Source organism: Lycium barbarum, chromosome 4 (assembly GCF_019175385.1).
Source record: "Lycium barbarum isolate Lr01 chromosome 4, ASM1917538v2, whole genome shotgun sequence".
NCBI lineage: Eukaryota > Viridiplantae > Streptophyta > Magnoliopsida > Solanales > Solanaceae > Lycium > Lycium barbarum.
Genome location: NC_083340.1, coordinates 38,401,894 through 38,418,500, shown reverse-complemented (window position 1 = coordinate 38,418,500; position 16,607 = coordinate 38,401,894). Strand labels below are relative to the sequence as shown.

Below are 16,607 nucleotides of genomic sequence, written 5' to 3'. Positions count from 1 at the left end.
AAGTCGATGGGATATTTGTAGTCGACGGCCGGTAAGAACTCGGCGGGACCTCTACCTCGTGCCCATAGAACATCGGCAGAATCCTCGATACATATATCCCAGTACAGCAGCGCCCCAACTATAACGTCCTAACTCGTCGAGATCATCGATATACCGGAGATACCTCAAGCTCACATGCGAACTCGAAGTGTTCGGGAATAGGATGGCCCCGAATATGATGAGTAGGTATAGACGCGCACGTCGATCAGCCTGAGGCGTGTCCTCTCCAATCGGATGCTGCATGTCTGTGAGGCGCAAGTGAGCATATAGGGCTGACAACAAAAGCCGACTCTGGCCCGAAATATCACCATCCTGAGCCGCGAAACCAGTGAGCCTAGTCAACTCATCCCGGTAAGGCGGCAGCACATGAGGCTCCTCAATATACAATGGGCGTCCATCAACCTGTAGCCTATAAATGACCTCCACATCCTGGAGGGTAATGGTAGCCTCATCGGTGCGGAGATGAAATGTGTACGCCTCCGGTCGCCACCTCTCAATCAAGGCCGTCACTAGCGACCTATCGTGCTGTACCCGACCAACTTCGACGCACTGGTAGATACCACCCCGACGTAGTATATCCAAGACACGAGGATGTGAGGGGCGAGCAGCTAAGATCTCCCATGCTGAGTCACCTAACCGGCTACGGACCTGAGCCTCAGGCTGTAGGTCGGATGTCCATATATGCTGCGACCTATGCTCGGGCTGAAGATATAGTAACTCTCGGTCGAAGGGCCCTGGATCAAGAGGGTGTTAAGGGTTTTCAATCCTAAACTACGGGTTATCAATCCTAAACTAAGGTTTTTCAATCCTAAAATATAAAGATTAATAATTAATAAGTCAAATAATTAACAATTAGCTAGCAAACAATAAGCATAAACAATTAATAAATAACCAATTAACTAACTAATCAAACAATTAACAAATTATTATCATATATTTAATAAATAAACAATTAACTAACTAATCAAACAATTAACAAATTATTATCATATATTTAATAAATAAACAATTAACTAACTAATCAAACAATTAACAAATTATTATCATATATTTAATAAATAAACAATTAACTAAATAATCAAACAATTAACAAATTATTATCATATATTTAATAAATGAACAATTAATTAACTAATCAAACAATTAACAAATTATTAACAAATAAACAATTGGTTTAACAAAAACTAAATAAATAATTAGCTAATCTAACAATTAACAAATATTTAAGTCGCTAATCTAACAATTAAAAAATACTAAATAAACAATTAATAGATCATTAACTAATTAACAACAAATAAACAAATAAAAAATAAAAAAAGAAAAGAAAAGAAAAAAGGGGGAAGCCCTAATCTGCTCCAAAAACGCAAAAAAAAAATGTGCAAAACTTTTTTTTTCTTCGAAATCCGCAACGACTACACAATGATCATGCTTAGGGTAATAATATATTTAACAAAGTAATAGAAAATTCATAGTGAAATACCTAGATTGAACCTTTTTTTGAGTTTTCCAAATGAGTTCTACGCCGCTCTATTCCGAAATTCAACTTTAGAAACTTGTTCATACACTTCAATATACCAAGAATATTGACTTTCGGGTTGAAAAACAACACGAAAGCGACGATTTTAGGGGTTGGGGACCACTGAATCGCCCTTTAATGGCGGGTCTTCTTTTTTGTTTTTAAACTAGGACCATGGTGGAGAAGGAGGGTCTGGGGGAGTTTTGTTGTCTTCTTTCACGCACGAAATTCGTGCGTGAAAGGGCCAATTTTTTATTTTTTTTTCAACTTGGTCCTTTCATGCATGAATTGTGAAACTTAGTTATGTATTTTTTTATTTTTTTATTATACTATTTTGGTTCTAACTTATTTATTTTTTTAACCCAGAAAAGTCCGGGATTCCGTAAAATGTAACAAAATCTAGAGGTGCTCTTTGGCGCACGTTGTACAATATTAAGCACACCCATAAACCACCCCAACTACGTACGGTCTTCCCTTCTACCCTTTCTGAGATATTACCAAAATATTGTTTCTTTTTCCATCCCAAAAATTCTTCATTTACTTATTTATTTTTATCAAACAGTAGCAACAAATATTTAACTATTTCTTGTGAAGAAGAAGAAAAAAACAATCAACCTCCCCTTTTGCAGTCTCTCTCCATTTTCGATCACCAAAAGAAATCATAGTATAAGCATCAAGAAACTAAATAGAGATTAAGTTTTTGAGAGAAAGGTGAAAAGGGGTTGAAGAAAAGATCAATCTTTATTGCTTATAGATGGCTCTAATGCGCCTTCTCACACAGGTTTGTTGTTTCACTCTTTATCAGATCTTTCTTTTTCAAAGATGTAATCTTTATTTAATGGGGTTTCTGTTATTTTTATTGGGGTTATTGATAATTGGAGATTCTTGTTGTTTTTGGTTATAAAAACCCTAAATTGTTACTCTCTTTTTTTATCTGTTTCTAAGATTAGAGATTTTGACCCTTTACCGTGTAGATAAAGATTAGATTTTTACAGTGTAATTAGCCGCTATTTTGGTTATATTTTATCAATGTCAAAGTATGATGTTTCAAGCTTGTGTATCTTTACTTTCGCTGTTGTTATATTGTGTTATGAAACTGAAAGTTTGGTTTTTTATGTGTATAATTAGCTTTAGATTGCTCCATATGTAGCTTTACTTTGGTTGTGTTATGAAACTTAAAGGTTGGTTTTTATGTGTATAATTAGCTTAGATTGCTCAAATGTAGCTTTACTTTTGTTGTTGTTATATTGTGTTGTGAAACTGAAAGGTTAGTTTTTTCATGTGTATAATTAGCTTAGATTGCTCAATGTGTAGCTTCACTTTGGCTGTTGTTACATTGGGTTATGAAACTGAAAAGTTAGTTTATTATGTGTATAATTAGCTTAGTTTGCTCAATATGTAGCTTTACGAAGTCCATATTGTACGTTTACAAAAATTGGATTTTTCATTGTAAGTAGGCACTATTTCGGTTATATTTTATCAATTTCCAAGTATGATATTTCAAGCTTGTGTAGCTTTACTTTGGTTGTTGTTATGAAAGTGAAAGGTCGGTTTTTTATGTGTATAATTAGCTTAGATTGCTCAATATGTAGCTATACTAAGTCCACATTGCATGTTTTAACTAGTTCGTTTAATACCAGTGTTCTATGTGGAAAAAAAAATCTTAAACTGTAAAAAATGGGTGTATTGTAATTTGGCATTTATCTCTAAGATTAGATATTTTTTTCCCTTTCCCTTGTAGAAAAAATCGGATGTTTACAGAGTAATTAGCCACGGCAATATTTTATCAACTTCCAAATATGATGTATTTTGAGGCTCAAGATTGAGTAGCTTTACTTTGGTTGTTGTTATATTGGGTTATGAAACTGAAAGGTTGGTTTTTTATGTGTATAGTTAGCTTAGATCGCTCAATAAGTAGCTTTACAAAGTCCATATTGCACGTTTCCTAGTTGGTTTAATATGAGTATTCCATGTTCTATGTCAGAAAAAGAAAGAAATCTTAAACTGTAAAAATAGGTGTATTGTAGTTTGGCATTTATCTTGTTATTTGGTGTTTTTCCCGTTACGCTGCTCGTTTTCTTTATGAGGGTTTCGTAGTCTTCTTCTTGGTATGATGGTTTTGCTCCTTGTTCTCCTCTGTTATGCATTGAATTTTACTTTTATTATACAGGTTGAAAGGCAGCAACCTCAATTGAAGCAGCTAGGCTATTTACTGAATAGAACCTATCTTACATCTGGAAAGGCGACCGGAGGTGGAGGTATGCTCTAAAACTTTTTGTACTCATGCAGTGGAGGCTTGTTTCCTTTTTTTTTTTTTGGAGATAATAGTGTTTGATGGTTGACAAATATAAAAATATTGAATGGTTGGCTTCATGGAATTATTGCTTGTTATTTGTACATAAATTTCACCTAGATGTTTCTGGTATCAACAAAAGTCGAGCCTCTATATTATTTAAACCGAACTATGGTCCTACCTATAATGACTAGAACACCATAGATATCCTACACTGATAATTATTCTCTAGACCATACTAGATTGGGTTCTACTAGCGATTTAGGCAAAACTAATCAATTAAGAAAAGGTTTTCACTTTTATATTCAGAGTTGGTATACATTTAAAACCAATACAAAAGTGAACAAAACTGTACTCAAATAAGAGTCTTCAAGGAAAAGCCTTGAGGGATAGCAGATTTAGAATTTAGTTGCAGCACAAAATGGAGTATGGTAGAATGTGAAACAGAGAAACAGTATTTGAGGTAAAAAATTGAGCAACTTTAATGATGAAGATATACTTGACAATGTTGGTAGGTAGAAGAGTGGCATGGGATCCTGATGTGGTTGACATACGTTTGAAAGGGATATAAAAAATTTATCGAGGTGGAAATAGGTTTTACCTTATATATACCTGTGCAAACTGCTTTCACTTAAATATTTCTGGCAGCTCATACTTATTTAAAAAGTAATAATTGGTACCACGCAGTAATTGAGAAGTGAGAGTTCTGGTGAAATCTGTTTACAGTGTCGGCCTCCTTTGCTGCATGTTGCTGAGAAGAATTTTGATTTGTACTCTAAATCCAGTTATGATATCAAAATGGATAAATTTTCTGATACGTGGTTTCATAGTGTTGGCGCTGCCTAGATTTGGCTTCATAAGATCTTTCTTGTGCTTACAAGAGAGTTGAAAAGCAATTTATGAGTAATATGCTTTATGAAGATGAAACTAGCAATCTCTTGAGTTCTCTAGACTTCCTAGTCTTTTGAACCTGTGAATGAATGAAGAACTCATCTCCTAGCATGGTAACCTCTGCATCTTTTGGCAAATTGCAGACAAATAGCTGACATTTAGACTTCCTGACAGTTTGTTGATTGAGTAAAATGACATTGAATGTTGCAAGTTAAAAGTTTTAATCCCTAAAGAACCTTCTGGCTTCTCTGGTTTAATCATTTTTGCATCACCTTTCTGAATGTTTGCGTTAGACATTCTGTTTCATGTAATAATAGGAGATGTACAGTTATGTGATAAATTGTCTTTCTAAATTATACTTACCTTGCTGACACCTGGGCAAAGCATGTTGTAATCCTCTATTGTGTCCCTTATTTGTGCAGTACATGGAGCTGCAAAAACCAAGGGAAGGTTTCGGTCAAGTTATGTGGGCAGCCTGGCCCGTCGAGTACGTGATACGGAAGAAGTTACTGATGCGGCATATCTGAGAGAGCTATATCATAAGAATGATCCAGAGGCAGTCATAAGATTATTTGAAGGTCAACCTTCACTTCATAATAATCCAGCAGCACTCTCAGAGTATGTTAAGGCACTGGTTAAGGTTGATAGATTAGATGAAAGTGAGCTGCTCCGGACATTGCAGAGAGGTGAGACCTAATAAGAGAGTCTATCTCTCATTAGCTTGGACTGTTGATTTGGCTTGGCTTTGAGAATTAGTTATTTTACATACTCCCTCTGTCCCAAAAAGATTGTCCTCTTTTGACTTAGCACAAAGTTTAAGAAATAAAGGAAGACTTCGAAATGTGTGGTCCAAAACAAACCTTAGATATTTGTGGGGCTGTAAATCATCTCATAAAGTTAAATTGTTTCTAAATATAGAAAGGAGACAATCTTTTTGGGACAGACTAAAAAGGAAAGGAGGACAATCTTTTTGGGACAGAGGGAGTACTAATTAGTGTCTGACTAGTGGTCTCTCAGGTATTGGTGGTTCTGCTAGCTCTCATGCAGTAGAAGCAAATGTAGGAGCTCTTTCAGCTTTTAGGAATGTTGGCAAAGCTACGAAGGATGGTGCTCTTGGTACTCCTAATGCTCCTATACATATGGTGGCTGTTGAAGGGGCTCATTTCAAAGAACAGTTGTGGCGTACATTCCGTGCTCTTGGTATGGCCTTTCTCTTGATTTCAGGTGTTGGTGCACTCATTGAAGATAGAGGAATCAGCAAAGGTATAGAAGCTCTGTAATTTTTGCTTATTCTTTGTTCAGGTGATATTATTTTTGTCAATCGAAGTTATTTTTTTGTTAATGATGTTAGTTACCTCAGGACTTGGTCTAAATGAGGAAGTGCAGCCGACCATGGAAACCAATACAAGATTCGCTGACGTGAAGGGTGTTGATGAGGCGAAAGGGGAGTTGGAAGAAATTGTCCACTATCTCCGAGACCCTAAGGTAAGTTAATATGGGAGGTTTATTAAGTAACCACCAAAGCAATATATTCTCCTGTCAGCATCAAATTTGAATTCAAAATTGTTTCATTTGTGTCGATGTCCATTTAGTTCAATTAAAGTAATGCTGGAAGGCGTGACATTGCTCCTGACATTACAGCTGAGATTGTGGAAATGCAGGACCCAAGTATATCCCTTCTGACAGTGTTTCCTCTACACTTCTTTTATTTTGATCTGCCCCTTCCCACCAAAAGTTCAATGAAAGACAGCGAAGGAAGATGGAAATGACCTGAGAACCTGACAAGGATATGTGACCTGAGAACATCAGTTCTCTTTTGTTAGTTATACGTACTAACTCTACACTTTTCCTTTTTCTTATTAAAAATGAATATGCAAATTTGCAGCAAGAACTTCTTCCCCTCATTGTGTGGAAAAGCTTCTGAAAGTCTATCATTTGTTAATTATATCCCACTATGTTAGGTATTTGGGAAAAAGGCAGGATAGAAGCAGAACTGACAACAATTATAAGGGTTCTTTCCCTTGAGTTCATACGTAGCTTCTCATCATTCCATTCCTCAATTGGATTTCCACATGGTTGAATATTGAAAATTTCAGTTATCTGTAAACGACCCCTAATCCTATTTTTGTTGAGAATGATAACATTTAATGTATAAACAGCTATACTACACAAGCTGTGTAGTCCCCCAGAAGAAAAAATAGAATACAAGTAACTTCCTATTTGTATGTCTTCTTATATACTGCCTAGATTTTTTTTTATTTTTTTTTTGGTTTTGGTAACAGGGGAACCTGCAACTGCTACCTTCGGGTGCGCATAGGGTAAACCCCGCTCCTATGCAATAGCCCGCAATATACTGTCTAGATCTAGAACATACTAAATATTCTTGTTTGCACCAAAAATAATAAATAGCTTTTTGACAAGGACAAAATGCAGATAATAATAATAATAATAATAATAATAATAATAAATGGCTAAACAGTTCATCTTCAACTTCTGAATGATGCAGTGTTTGTCTTCAAAACATCTCTGATTCTTTTCTCTCCAAACAGTCCCCGAAATACATGCTGCGACAGTCCTCTGTCTCGTTTTCTGAATGGTTAAATACTTAAATTGCCATCTCTGCTCCAACTATTTAGCACATCCATTATACTTCCTGGCATCACCCACCTAATTCCCCTCAATTTGAAAATTTTGCATATCTGATCTGTCCACTTACAATGTTAAAAAAGATAGTTGATTGTCTCTGTCTGCTCTCCATAGGTAACATCTGGAGCATAATTGGGACTCCCTTTTTATCAGATTATTCTGCGTCAAAACTGCCTCTTTGGCCAAAATGACCCCCAATTCTGATTAAATGGAGTTAGAATTGGTTGGGCAAATGGTTGTCAAATCAGGGTATCCAACAAATATCCAAAGATCAATGCTGAAAATCGTGTTTTTCTATAACCAAAAAATTTTCCCGTCCCAATAAATCCACATATTTGAAACTCGGGGGAGTATGCGCTCGTAACATACACGCTTGTATAGAATAGGACTCCATCTCATATGGCTTGTTGCTTAGATTTATGGTTTCTGCATCATACTAAATGATTGGGTTTATTATATAGGGTGGAAAAGAGCTTACCTTGCTCTACAAGCCGAGTCTGACGAGCCATTTCCGCTCCCATTTGACTAGTAGTAGTTAGGAGTGGTGATGCATCCAGTTAGCTTTATCTTATGATGACATGGAAGTAATTCATAGAATATCCTGATAGGGCTGAGAAAGTTGATGAACAAACCTAATGAGGGTAGGACAAGAAGAAGTGAAGTAACCAAAAGCTTCTCAAGCATGTTTGAATAGTTGTAGCTTAGTGTGGCATACATGGGTGTAGTGTAGTGGTCAATGAAGCTGGAATGGACCATGGACCAGGGTTCAAAATAAGGAGTAGTTGAACGTGTAGGAGATAATACTAAAATAATTGTATGAACTGGTGGGACCTAATACTTATGTACCCGAGCTAGCCCTCTCTCTTCTGTACGCTCTCTGCTCTCTCTCTCTCTCTCTCTCTCTCTCTCTCTCTCTCTAGCAGAATGGTGAAATTTCAGCTTCTGAATTTCGATTAATTGAATCTACCACTCCGGATATTATTCCATGCCGTTCCATATGTTATCCTCTTTAAACTTAGCTTATTGCTATTGATTCAATTATCCCTATGGGACGTGGTGGATGAGAATTAATTAGTCTGCCTTTTTTTTATTGACAGGAAAAACATATAAGGAAATGGCTCCATGCTCTAATTTATTATTTTGAGAGCATTATCAAAGTGTTTCAAAGGTGGGATTTACTTGATGTAGGTCTGTCTGTGCCTCTGTGGCCTAGATCAACTTAAGTTAAATGAAGCAAAAACACTTGGTGAATTCCCATCTGTCTAAGCTTTGGGGACAGAGTTAATCGATACTTGTGTTGCTGGGAGGTAGCAAGTACCCAATGGATTGGTCGAGGTGCACACAAACTAGCGAGGACGATCGTGATATAAAATAGTTGTAGCTGAGTGTTGGTTGACAGCTTTCAGTTAAATTTTTTGATAAGTTGGTAGCTTTCTGTTAATTAGGAGAAGTATTTGATATGGTACTATCTGCTTGGGAGTTGAACAAGATGGGTCTGCCACATAGCTGAGCGACATGAGGACTTGGGTTGAAGTCAAATTAATTGCTTAGTTTGGTCGTTATATTTCTTTTTCATGAAAAGTTTTATCCAAAACCAAAAACAAGTATGATTAGGACCTACCTAATTCAAATTAGGACACCATCATGATCAGATTTATGCTGGTAAATTCTCATAATTTTTAATTTCATTTATTTTTTAGGCTGAGCGACAATACTCCTAGGGCGTAAAAGAGGAGATAAACTAGTATAAGTAGGCTTTTTAACCTCTCCGGTTCACCTATTGTCAACTTCTCTTAAAGGAAAGCTGGTGACAATTCCGATTTTTGCTCACGTTGCGTCATACCAAAGTTTTCAGGCTGTTGGCTAATATATGACTTTCTACTTTGGTTGGTAATTGCATTATGACTTTCACCTGTGTGTTTGTTTACCATCGTCCTTTTTGCTCGGGGTTGACAGCAGCTTTTTTGATGATTTGCTTTAATACTGTGAGGTAGATGTTTTTACAGTTACTTATTTTGACATTTGCAGCGCTTCACTCGTCTTGGTGGGAAGCTCCCAAAGGGTGTGTTACTTGTTGGCCCCCCTGGAACCGGGAAGACAATGTTGGCAAGAGCTATAGCAGGAGAAGCTGGGGTTCCCTTTTTCTCATGCAGTGGCAGTGAGTTTGAAGAAATGTTTGTTGGTGTTGGAGCACGGAGAGTAAGAGACCTTTTTGGAGCTGCTAAGAAACGATCACCCTGCATTATATTCATTGATGAAATTGATGCCATTGGAGGAAGCCGTAACCCAAAGGACCAGCAATATATGAGGATGACCTTGAATCAGTTGCTTGTTGAGCTGGATGGCTTCAAACAGAATGATGGAATCATTGTGATTGCCGCCACTAACTTCCCAGAGTCATTGGATAAGGCACTGGTGAGACCTGGACGCTTCGATCGCAACATTGTTGTCCCAAATCCTGATGTTGAAGGTCGGAAGCAGATCCTGGAATCTCACATGTCAAAGGTATTGTTTCCAGGTCATTGGTCTGATGAACTATTTGTAGATACACAGCTATTCTAATGCTTTCTAATAGTTGATAGATTTTCCTTACGCCTATATCTCTTTTAGCATTTTAGATGAGAAATTCGTTAAGCATGTGCACATCGTTCTTCCTTTTTGCTATTGGTGAATATATTTTCATTGACCTATACTGTGAATCGATCAAATCGTCTGACCTGGTACAATTAAAGTTGCCTACTCTTGAAGGTTTCCCATTTAGATGTCTTTTGATGTCTCACCTTTGTTTCCCCAAGCATGGTTGATTTTGATCATCTTTCTCAGCTGGATTGCTAACTGCACATGCAACTGCAATTTTCAAGGGTTTTATTTAGCATCATTTCTAATCTGTGTCAAAAACACTTCCTATCTGGCAGATTGTGAAGGCAGATGATGTCGACCTTATGATCATTGCTAGGGGGACTCCTGGATTTTCCGGTGCCGACCTTGCCAATTTGGTGAACATTGCTGCTGTGAAGGCTGCAATGGAGGGTGCCAAAGCGGTAAGCTTGGGTGATCTAGAGTATGCTAAGGACAAGATCATGATGGGAAGTGAGCGGAAATCAGCTTTCATATCCAAAGAGACAAGAAAGCTTACAGCCTATCATGAAGGTGGACATGCTCTTGTGGCTATTCATACAGATGGGGCTCTTCCAGTTCACAAGGCAACCATTGTTCCACGTGGAATGGCTCTTGGTATGGTTGCTCAATTGCCTGAGAAGGATGAGACAAGTATGTCCCGGAAGCAGATGCTTGCTCGCCTTGATGTTTGCATGGGTGGCCGAGTTGCTGAAGAGCTCATTTTTGGTGAAAGTGAAGTAACTTCTGGTCCTTCTAGCGATCTCAACCAAGCAACCAAGCTAGCCAGGGCCATGGTTACAAAGTTTGGTATGAGCAAAGAAGTGGGGCTTGTCACCCACAACTATGATGATAATGGGAAGAGTATGAGCACCGAAACAAGGCTTCTCATTGAGAAGGAAGTAAGAGAATTACTTGAAACGGCTTACAACAACGCGAAAACGATTCTCACCACCCACAACATAGAGCTTCATGCTCTTGCCAATGCATTGCTTGAGCAGGAAACAATGACCGGAAACCAGATAAAGGCCCTGCTTACCCAGGTCAATTCTCAACACACACAGCAACAGCAACCTCAATTAGTCACAGAGGAGAGCACATCAAAATCAAATCCAACTCCTCCATCAAACCCGACTGCTGCAGCAGCGGCAGCAGCTGCCGCAGCCGCTGCAGCTGCGGCCACTGCTGCAGCCAAAACCAAAGGCATTGCTCCTGTAGCATCTTAGCATGGTAACTTATTGCTAGCTTTTATCAATCCATGTGCATATAGTGGCTTATTCTCGTGGAAGGTTTCCATCCTTTAATTGTTGAATCTCTATCAAGAAGGTGATTAATGTATGGAGGTGAGTGTAGAGGTCAATAGAAATAGTAGCAGATAAATGGCATATCAATGTTGTCAAAGTGTGTCATTTTTAGTTGCCCTATGACCTCTTTCTTCTGGTGTTATAAGCAACTTAGCTGACATTACAGATATTAGTTTAATTATCTGCAGACTCATTGCCAATTTGAGTTGGATAATTTTCATGAGTATATTGTAAAATTTAGGAGTGTCAGAACTTAATAGTTTTCCAATAATGCAATTACTGGTTACTTACCTTTTCTTCTTTGCTTTTGGAAGCTGTTTAGGAGTTTTAAAGTGCAGTATCTTTTTTATGACATAATTGTCATTTGAGGGATAATGTGTTTTTTTCTTTTTCTTTTTGTGCCTGTAATGTGGTTTTCTCGACAGTTTTTAATTGTTTGCAATCTTTAAAAACTGATGTGGTAGAGGTTTTTTATGTTATTCTAAATTTCTAGAAAAAAAGTTCAGGAATCAAAGTTACATCTGCACCAAAATAAGATGCTTTGATAACTTAACTTTTTCAGAATCAGAATGTATGTAAACTTTTCACTTTGGTTCATAAAATTATTTTATGTTGCATTTGCAAAATTATTACTCAATGCAATATTTACCGTTTGATGTGATAATGTGAGCTTTTCTCGGATATATCATACACCAAACAACAGAAGGAACTAGGAAGCATGTCATAAAAATGGGAACTCCACGTTAAGGGTCCTTCGATTCGCGGCTAAGTTATTTCGGGATTATAGTCATGGAATTATTGTTCTTGGACGAATTTATCCTGCCTAAGTACATCGAGTTTAATGGGATATACCGAAATTAAGTTTGAGATTAATTTTATACTCTGTTTGGTAGAAGGTATTCTAGCAAATAGAGTATGCAATTAATCCCAAACTTAATCCGGAGATATCCCACCTTATCACGATACCAAACGATCCCTAGCTTTACCGTCAAAATAAAAGTATCAACGATGAAGGAATCATACTTTACAAAAAGTTTCTTGCCGAATACTTCTAAAATTTCAACTTTGTTTGAATTCTTTTCTACAACAACATACCTAGTGAAATCCCACAGTGTGTAGTCTGGCTTATAAAAAATATAAGGAAAAACGTCAGAAGGGGATTGACTTTTAAACCTCATATTTTTACAAATGCATTCTAATTACTATAGGGAAATTCGCAGAATTGCCCTTCTTTTGCGAATTGCCCTTCTTTTGGGGTGGTCTTTAAATTTTGCCCCTCATATTTGTGGTCTTTAAATTTTGTCCCTCATATTTGTGGTCTTTAAGTTTTGCCCTTAGCTTGGATACCTGAGGTTCTGGGTTCGAACCCCCGCTCAGGCAAAAAATAATTTCGCAAGGCAGGATTGGAGGGAGTGCATGCCGGATCCAGCATAAAGTCCTTAAGGAAAAACTAAAGTTATGCCGGAGGGAGCATAACTTTTCCTCAAGGCATAGTTTAGTTATGCCTTATGGGGCAAAACTTTTCCTTAAGGAACTATGCCTTATGAGGCAGATTTTTAATTAAGGCATAACCAAAAGTATGCCTCATAAGGTAGAACTTTTAGTTATGCCTTAAGGAAAAGTTCCGCCTTATGGGACATACTTTTAGTTATATTTTATGGGGCACACTTTTAGTTAAGACATAACTAAAAGTATGCCCCATAAGGCGGAACTTTTCCTTAAGGCATAATTAAAAGTTTGCCTTGAAAAGTAAAATATATATATATATATATATATATATATATATATATATATATATATATATATATATATATATGTGTGTGTGTGTGTGTGTGTGTCTCGAGGCAAAGTCTGCCCCCTCCGGCATAACTTTAGTTTTTCCTTAAGGATTGTATGCCGGATCCGGCATACACTCCCCCCAGCCCTGCCTTGCGAAATTATTTTTTTATTTTATGCCTGAGCGGGGGTTCGAACCCAGAACCTCAGGTATCCAAGCGAAGGGCAAAACTTAAAGAACACAAATATGAGAGGCAAAATTTAAAGACCACCCCAAAAGAAGGGCAATCCGTGCAAAAAAATGATTACTATATGTAATGCCTACTTAGCGGTTCTCCATCATTTTTTTTTTTAACCCCTCCCCCCAGGAGCTCCCTCCTTGCTCCCTTGGTGACTCGAACTCGCAACCTTCGGGTTAAAAGTGGAGGACGCTTACCATTTGAGCAACCCTCTCTTGTCGGTTCTCCATCATTTAGAAATTTGGTCTCATTTTTTTTTTTTTTTTTTTTTTTTATAATTGGGTTATAATTCTTACCCCAAAAAACTTTTATTTTGTCTTTTCAGCTATTGTTTGTTTTTCTTCCTATTTTATTACCTAGGGAGAAAAGGTTAGTACGTAAAGCAATAGCATTTCTCCCATGCAACAATCATATGAGAGCAATTTAATTGTTTTACCTTTAAACTTCACTTGCAGTTACTCTTATAAGATTGTTGTATCCTTTGATATCTTCGGTGCTACAATAATGTGAATAAGCAAAAGCTTCTAGACCATTTGTATATTTTTACTTAAAATTGAACTACATAAGAAAGCAATACATGATAAAGTTTATTCATTGGTCTTAACTGCTCTTCTTCTTTATAACATGTTTCAGGATTCAAATGTTTTTTCACAATGCAAGAGGTAAAAAATCTGGAAAGATTCTTCACTAATTGACTGTTTTGACAACCTTTCTTTTAGCCACAGTAATAGCTTAAAAAAAATACAATTTTTAAAATTCCACTTGCAAATCTTTAATGTAAAAAGGGGATTTTAGTAGCTCAGTTGCTGAACTTTCACTTTGTTATTGAGGATTCAATTCCCCCACCTTGTAATCCCGTCCCCCTTTTCCCCGTCCACTATGTAATAAAATAATTTAAAACAGAAAAATATGTAATAATGAGTTTAAAGGTGCAGATTTTGAGGATAAAAACGCGGCATTTAAAGGGCAAAAATGTTTGTTATAAGCTTGGGCCTCCTTGGCCTTAAGGAAATCGGCCCACCAGAAAATCAAGTAATTGCACGGTTTGGCATTCAAATGGACTGGTCTAATTTTTGCCAGGCAATTTGCAGGATTGTCCTTCGCTGGGGTTGGTCTTTAATTTTTGGCCTTCGCTAAAATTTTTTTGGTTTCGGGTTAGAACTCTCGCTCAGTTAAAAATTTTAAAAAAATTCGCAAGGTACAGTTTGGATTCGCAAGGCAGAGTTTTGCCTAAGGCAGAATTTTGGCTTGAAGGTAAAATTCTGCCTTAAGGCAGAGTTTTGAATGGGCAAAATTTTGCAAAATTATGCCTAAAGGCAGAGTTTTGCTTGCGAATCCCAACATCTGCCTTGCAAAAATTTCTTCCTTTTCTTTTACTGAACTGGGGTTCGAAACCAGAACCTCGGGATATTAGGCGAAGGGCAAAAATTAAATACCACCAATTTGAAGGACAACAATTAAAGACCACCCCAACTGAAGGACAATCCGCGCAAGAAAAAGCTTTTTGCCCTTTAAATGGGATGGTCTTTAATTTTCGTCCTTCAAAATCAATCTTATGTCGAGGCATAAGTTTTTTAAGAATGTTGGCATAACTTGTACTCCCTCTGTTTCAATTTATGTAAACCTATTTCCTTTTTAGTTCGTGTCAAAATGAATGACCTCTTTCCTAATTTGGAAACAAATTCACTTTATGAAATGATTTACAGCCACACAAATATTCAAGACTTATTCTGAACCACAAGTTTCAAAAGTCTTCACTCTTTTCTTAAATATCGTGTCCAGTCAAATGAGTTCACATAAAATAAAATAGAGGGAGTAGATATTATGATACGTAACTTATGCCCTTATAGGTACAAATTCGATTTTGAATGATAAAACTTAATGCCAGCACAAAATATGGAAAAAGTGCAAATGAACCGCAGAAAGTTGGTCCAAATTTGCTGGCCCACTTCAGCCATTTTCTAAGGGAAACAAACAAGGTATATTCTATGAGCCCGTTTGGATTGGCTTATAAGTTGTTTATAAGTTACTTATAACTTATAAGCTGTTTTTAATTTTTTTGAGTGTTTGGCTGGCCAGCTTAAAGTCATTTTGTGCTTAAAATAAGCTTAAAAAAATAATTGAGTCCATTTGACTTAGCTTATCTAAAGCAGCTTATAAGCTGAAAACAGCTTATAAGCCAAAAAAAATAAGTTAGACTACCCAACTTATTTTTTTTAGCTTGCACAACTCCTTCCCCTAAGAATAAGTAAAACTCTTACCTATAATCTTACCGGCTTCAAAGACTAAAATAAAGTTTACATTTTTACAAATGGTTTTCAAATATTTCTTAAAATTAGGTGGTGACTTTGAATGTTTTCAAAACTAGAGAAAACATTGCCATAAATTGTGAATTAGTTTTAATCCGTTGAAGATAGGGTGCAACACCATTTATTGCTCAGTTAGGTGATGAAGAACCGAGAAAGTCCTACATCAGTATGGAGTTTCAAACACTTAATAATATTGTGTTTAAGTTTTATCTTGAATAGGTAACTTTAGTGTGACTTCGGCATACTGAGAGTTCGCAGCTGATGAGATTAAAGATAATGATAGTGTGATTCTTTTACTGCATAGTTGTTGGTGTACATCAATGATTTTTTGTTGTTGTTGTAATATCACCATAAGATGAATGATCGGAAATAAATTCTCCCAAAAATCAAATGTAGTAAATCTTATACAAGTGAAAAACTGATGGCCCTCATTGGCATATTAAATCAGGTAAAGTCTTAATGCTATTTTAAATATTTCTATTGCTTATAGAATTATTTTAATAGTTTCTATAACAATTTCTTCAATTGAAAAAAAGTTTCCAAAACTAAAATCAATAAGAATTACCTAAAATCGACAATCAACCATTGGACCTCGCTCTGACACATTTGTTATGGTTAATTCCCCTTTTCTTTTCTGTGATTTTGCTTATTATACTTGTTGTTGCAGTATAAAAATTGATTGTTGCTCAAGAAAGATATATTAATTGATTATACTATCAACTAAAAAGGAAAATTTCTTGTCAAAATATAATCAACTACCATGCATGCTAAGAAGTTGTGATAATAAACTTTGAATAAAATATATAAAAAATTCATTATATAAAGTTAATGCCTTTATCTAGCGTTTCTTTATGTTTTTTCTGTTGGATGGACCAAATCTGTTTAATTTTGGAAAACTTAAAGGATGATATGTGCTTAAATGTAAATTTAAAAGGGGTAAAAATGAATCTACCTTGAACATAATGGATACCCCCTTTA

At 36.4% G+C, this 16,607-nt stretch overlaps 1 protein-coding gene across 2 annotated transcripts; it reads left to right on the top strand.

Moving 5' to 3' along the window:
- Window positions 1-2,019: 2,019 nt before the first annotated feature.
- Window positions 2,020-11,595, top strand: LOC132635912 (ATP-dependent zinc metalloprotease FTSH 4, mitochondrial). 2 transcript variants are annotated; one of them, XM_060352514.1, is made up of 7 exons: window positions 2,020-2,336; window positions 3,726-3,813; window positions 5,162-5,425; window positions 5,757-6,002; window positions 6,091-6,224; window positions 9,414-9,890; window positions 10,301-11,595. In XM_060352514.1, the coding sequence occupies exons 1-7, from the start codon at window positions 2,310-2,312 to the stop codon at window positions 11,225-11,227; spliced, it is 2,163 nt and encodes a 720-aa protein (XP_060208497.1). In that variant the 5' UTR covers window positions 2,020-2,309; the 3' UTR covers window positions 11,228-11,595. The 2 variants fall into 2 exon arrangements, with proteins under 2 accessions (XP_060208497.1, XP_060208498.1); XM_060352515.1 differs by having other exon boundaries at window positions 2,022-2,336; window positions 6,100-6,224.
- Window positions 11,596-16,607: the final 5,012 nt, after the last annotated feature.